This window comes from Gavialis gangeticus, unplaced genomic scaffold (genome assembly GCF_001723915.1).
Source record: "Gavialis gangeticus isolate Ggan-Ray unplaced genomic scaffold, GavGan_comp1, whole genome shotgun sequence".
NCBI lineage: Eukaryota > Metazoa > Chordata > Crocodylia > Gavialidae > Gavialis > Gavialis gangeticus.
Genome location: NW_017728996.1, coordinates 15,066,199 through 15,071,228, shown reverse-complemented (window position 1 = coordinate 15,071,228; position 5,030 = coordinate 15,066,199). Strand labels below are relative to the sequence as shown.

The 5,030-nt window shown below is 47.3% G+C and overlaps 1 protein-coding gene across 2 annotated transcripts in view; it reads right to left on the bottom strand.

Moving 5' to 3' along the window:
* LOC109288498 (A-kinase anchor protein 13-like) overlaps nucleotides 1-5,030 on the bottom strand; it is a 219,497-nt gene that overhangs the window by 122,715 nt on the left and 91,752 nt on the right. The window contains exon 2 of one of the 2 annotated variants that reach the window (XM_019504053.1): nucleotides 4,126-4,225. Coding sequence is in view for 1 of the 2 variants with exons in the window: in XM_019504052.1 (XP_019359597.1) it covers nucleotide 4,131 (1 nt within the window). In the remaining variant the exon portion in view is untranslated. The remainder of the gene's footprint in view (nucleotides 1-4,125; nucleotides 4,226-5,030) is intronic. The other variant, XM_019504052.1, reaches the window with a different exon arrangement.

The window sequence follows — 5,030 nt, the reverse complement described above, 5'->3', positions numbered from 1 at the left end:
AACCCCCCCCAAAAAAAAAAAAAAAAAAAAAAAAAAAAAAAAAACACATCTGATACATCCCCACCCTTTCAGAAATCCTCTGTGGGATGCAATTCCATCAAAATGGGAAATTCCTGATAAGAAAGCCCACATTTTGCTGTTGAGACACAGGCAGAGAAAATGGAGGCCGTGCAGTCTTTTAAAAATGCTTTCCATCTCATCTATATAAGCAGCCACAGCAAATAACCACTCTACTTGGATAGTTTGTTTAGGGCAGGCTGGTCAACTCCCCCGATTACCCACTTACAACCTAGAAAAAATGCTGACAGATGCACTAGAGCACCAGCCAGAGCTCCAATGCTGCTCCAGTAACACAGGTATGTTCCAGTTAAACTTCAGTTACGATCAAGTTTAACAAATCCAACCTAGAGAATGTACCATATTTACCTGAATCCAAGACTACTTCAAATTTTAGACATGGAAAATGCATCTATTTGCTACAATTCTCCATGTATAGAACCTAATATTGGAGACTTGTCTTAATTTTGTCCCAACCACCAGTGTCACAGGGCAAGCAGGGGAGTCAAGTGGCCTGACCCCTGCACCTTACTACCTATCCCTCCCACCTCTTGCCCACCTGGCACCTGCCCCCCTACTTGGCCATCCTACCACTTGCCCTGCCTTCCACCTGCTCCAGGCACCTGCCCTCCCTGCAGTACCTGCAGCCCCTGACACCTGCACCCCAACCATTTGCCCCTCTCTTCAGCCTGCCCCCTGCCATGACCCCCCCCACCACCTCCCCCTTCTCTGCCACTTACCTCCCTGTCGCAGCTCCAGCTCAGGCCTAATCCGGTCTGCAGCACAAAGCACATGCTGGGTTCAGCCCCCACTCATCCACGTAGCAGCAGCTGGGGTGACAGCAGCTCTGGCCCCGACACTGAAGCTGGGGACAGATGCCACTGCCTGCCTCGGCAGGGGCCTGGATCCAGCACGTGCTCTGTGCTGCAGCAGGGCCCCAGCAAGAGCTGGAGCTGTGATGAGAAGGTAAGCAGCAGGGGCAGGGGGAGGCAGAGGCATGGATTAGAGGCTGGGAGGATGGGGCAAGGCTGGCCCCAAGCTCAGGATTGGAGTTGAAACCGCAGCCCTTCCCCTCCCCCTCAAAACCTGTTCACAGATCTAAGACAAGGAGGTTCTCCCCCCGACCCAAACAACTTTAAACACTGAGATCACAGCAGAAACCGTACAGAGCTGAGGAGCCAACAGTGTGCTGAGCTGGCCACACAAGGAACTCCTGCCAGTGCAGGCTAACGCAGAATTCATTTTCAGTGTACGGGTGGTCCTTGCTGTAGCCCTGGATGGCTATTTTTAAGGTTTCCATATAGAAATGTAAACTTTGCGAATCGGCTACTAAATCACAAGTGAAATTAAAACATTTTCTGCCTTGGAAGTACAGTTTGGGGAGGAGGAAAAAGGAAGGCAGAAAAAGAAAACGTTCAGCTGCCTCTACACTCTGCATGGAGGAGGCACGCCCAGAAATCTTAAGTGTTGGGACTGCCGTTTCCTGGGAGAAAGTCATCAGGTGAGAGGTTTTCCTGCGGCCTGCTCGCGGGCACTATGGAGAGCAGGAAGATGGCAACAGACAGCATCAGGAATTTGCATTATACCCCCTTACTGAGTCACTCTTAGGAAGAGACTCCCATTTGCTTCAGAACAATGAACACAGTAAAAACCCCAGGCTTGCTGCACGCCAGAAACAATAATAATCTTCTAAAGCCTGTCTGGGAGCAGACTATACTGGCAGCTAAAACAGACCCAACAGTTTTTTTCTTGTGAATACAGTGCAACGGGAATTTAGGGGCTCCAGGCTCTGTCGTTTCTATATTGATTCTCTTATGGGACAGAAGACATAAGCCTCTTGTATGCACATGGCCACACTAGGTGTGGTATCAGGGGTTCAGGGTGAACTACAAAGCCAGGTTTTCAGCCATGCATGCCTTCAAAGGAATTCTCTCTTTTTAAATTAGATGCCAAGCCTAAGGATTTATTTCTTACTCAAAAGACTATCAAGAGCTAAAATATGCATACCGTTCTTGTGCCTCCACTGTCCAAAAGGGAAAATTAAATTAAAATAATTACAATAATAAATGCTTGTCTCCCCAGACTAACAGCAGCTTATGATTAATCCATCCAGCTGCTGCTAAGGTTCAGCTATGCCAAATAATTTGGACCAAAAATTGTTATGCATACAGTTTTCAAAGCACTAGTTTTCTTGGGTAGGACCATGGAAAATCTGAGGCACTGCACAGGGTAAAACAGGTTAGATGCAGGAAGAGAGGGTGTGATAAGTTTTCAGTGTTGGGGGGGGGGAGGGGGAGGCACTGCGGTTCTCTCTCTTTCTGCAGAGCTGGAGAAGCGCTGAAAGGTCTCGTGTCCAAAGACAGCACTCACAGCTTTTTGCTCAAGGCTAGCAGGTTTTGCATATTCAAAAGTATACTGAGAGAATGGGTGGATTCCATTAAGTCAGAAATCCTTCCAAAACACTGACAATAAAGCATCTGCTGAAGGAATCCAGTCCCTCCTTCAACTGCACTGACTTCCCCAAAGAGAGAGTAAAAATACACAGAAATCCAGTCCAAAATAATCAGTGCAACTGAGAGGACAGTATGTTGGAAGGTTTGTTGCTCCCTCTTACTAACTAGGACTGCAAGTTATACAATTGCTCTTTTCTTTCTTTCAGGAAAACAATTAGTACAGCTTTAAGCTGCAGCTCGTCACAGGGTGTGGGAGGATGGCATGATCCATCACCCTGACATACTGATGCAGGACCCTTTTGTCAACCGAAACTGTCAGCAGGAGAGACGGCATAAAGCCACTGAGCCAACTCCACTGGTGCACTATGACAAGAATGAGGACTTAGCTCCTCCAAGGTACATAAGGAGGTGGGTTGACCCTCGCTGTTTAAAAAGAGCCTTGCACAAACATTTCCAGCAGAAAGAGCACATCTGGGTGAGAAAACATAAGCTTAGTTGTCAGGGCATTAGAGGACTTAACAGTGAAGTCAAACTCCAGGAAAGAACTAAGTTTGACCCTGGAGAGGATAAGTACATTTGGTGGGAATCCCTCCTACTCACAGGAGGTTCAAGTTTTCCATAAAGAGTAAAATTGGGCTTTAGGACTTCTGACGCTTGAAAATCCTTAGTGAAAATTCACTGCACTGCAGTGACTTCAAGGTTGATGCCTTCAAAGGTAGGTTTCTGAACACATAAGCAATGTGCTGCACTACACAGAAGACTTAGGGACTTATTCAAAGTTCCCCCTGCCATCTGTGCTCTGGGGGAAATGCATCTAAAACTGGGGGATACAGGAAGGCTGGAGTACTGACTCCAGGGTCTAAGCTACCAGACTGCTCACAAAGGGCACTAGATGGGGTTTGCACTGAGGAGTGTGCATAGGTGAACTACAGAGGTAAGAACCGTCAGTCATTACCTAGACTAAGGGGACTGACACGCAGGCGAGTCAGAAGTTGGCTCCAATGATAAGAGCCTATTACAGGGAAGGAGTGGGCCTGGTGGTGGTACCAAACTAGAAACTGATGGATGTGTTACAGGAGCAGCGCGCTTTGCTCTGGGAGACACACGAGTTGGAGAAAAACGTGAGCCTTGGTTCAGGATAACAACCTTGCAATGACTGGTATAAAATAGCTGTGTCAGGGAAATCCCAGGTATCAATGCTTAAGCATGTTTGAGAACAACCCCACCCGTGGAGAGTGAAACGCCTTTACTTGTTTGATACAGTGGGAAATTTTAGACCTGGCAACTCTGGAGCTGAGCTTACTTATGAGACAGATACTGAACACACAATATGCCGTGCTCCATCAAGCTGTTATTTTATTCTGTTTGGGTACCTTTATGAATCCCCTACACCTATGCCTGTCATTATTCCCTTTCAATGTGACAGCCTTGACCTTGTTTTCTTATCATGACACATACAGCTGACAGAGTAAAAAAGTTATACCACAGCCAGTTTATAAAGCATGAGTTGATATCAGCACCTTGACTACATATCAACAGACAAGTCCAGGAAACAGCTTTAAAACACAGGCAACCTCAGCTATTATCTACTCATTGCAGATCAACAATGTTTAACCTTACTGTGACTGCATGAAGCAGTGCGCAAGCTCCAGCGGCTCCTCCCAAAATCTCCGAATCAAGCAGAGAGAATCAGAGCAGAAAGCAGTACACGAGTCCTGAAAGAGAGAAATGGGTAATCATTATGGGGTATTGGCAGAGGTTCCTTCCTACACGTCCTGCACCGCAGGGACAGCTGAAGTGGAACAGGCTAATTCGAATACCTGGCTAGCAATTGGTCAGCGAGAGGATGGGCGTTGCCATTAACACGCAAAGCTTCAAGTTTTGAGAAGAACATGCCAAAAAGGGGACCAACCAAACGGCTCCTTTTTCCTCTACTGCTCCAACAGGCATGCAGATGGGGAAGACAACCTCTCTGCCCCCGCCCACTTTAATAAAGAGACTTAATTATATCCATGTGAAAGATGCTTTGTTCCAAGTGAAATGCTTACAATTACAGGCTACATTTATTCGAGGAGGAAATCCAGCAGGAGGACGAGTGCAGACTGTATGCAAGCCCTTGCAGCCAGGGAGCTTGGAGATGCTTAAAGAACCCCAGTGGCCAGGACTAAGGGAATTCAAACTTTCTCCAAGGAAGCCTTCACCAAAACCTCAAGCTGGAACTGAAGCTGATGCCCATCTGTTCTTCCCTCAAGTCTACTGCTCTGGGGCACGATTCCCCTCCCCACCCACACACCCTTCCCACCCACAGCACTTACTCTGGTCCATTCAAATGCACAGGCAGAGGATCATTGAAAAACACAAGGAAGTCAGAGTCTTCACACAGGCTAAGTACAGACAGTCACAAAGCCGGAGGCAGAAGCGATTCAATCTCGGCAGCTTCCTCTAAGCTGTGTAGATTGAACTGAAAACCGACTGCACTGACATTCAATTTTCAACTGGGAAAGGCGGGGGGGGGGGGGG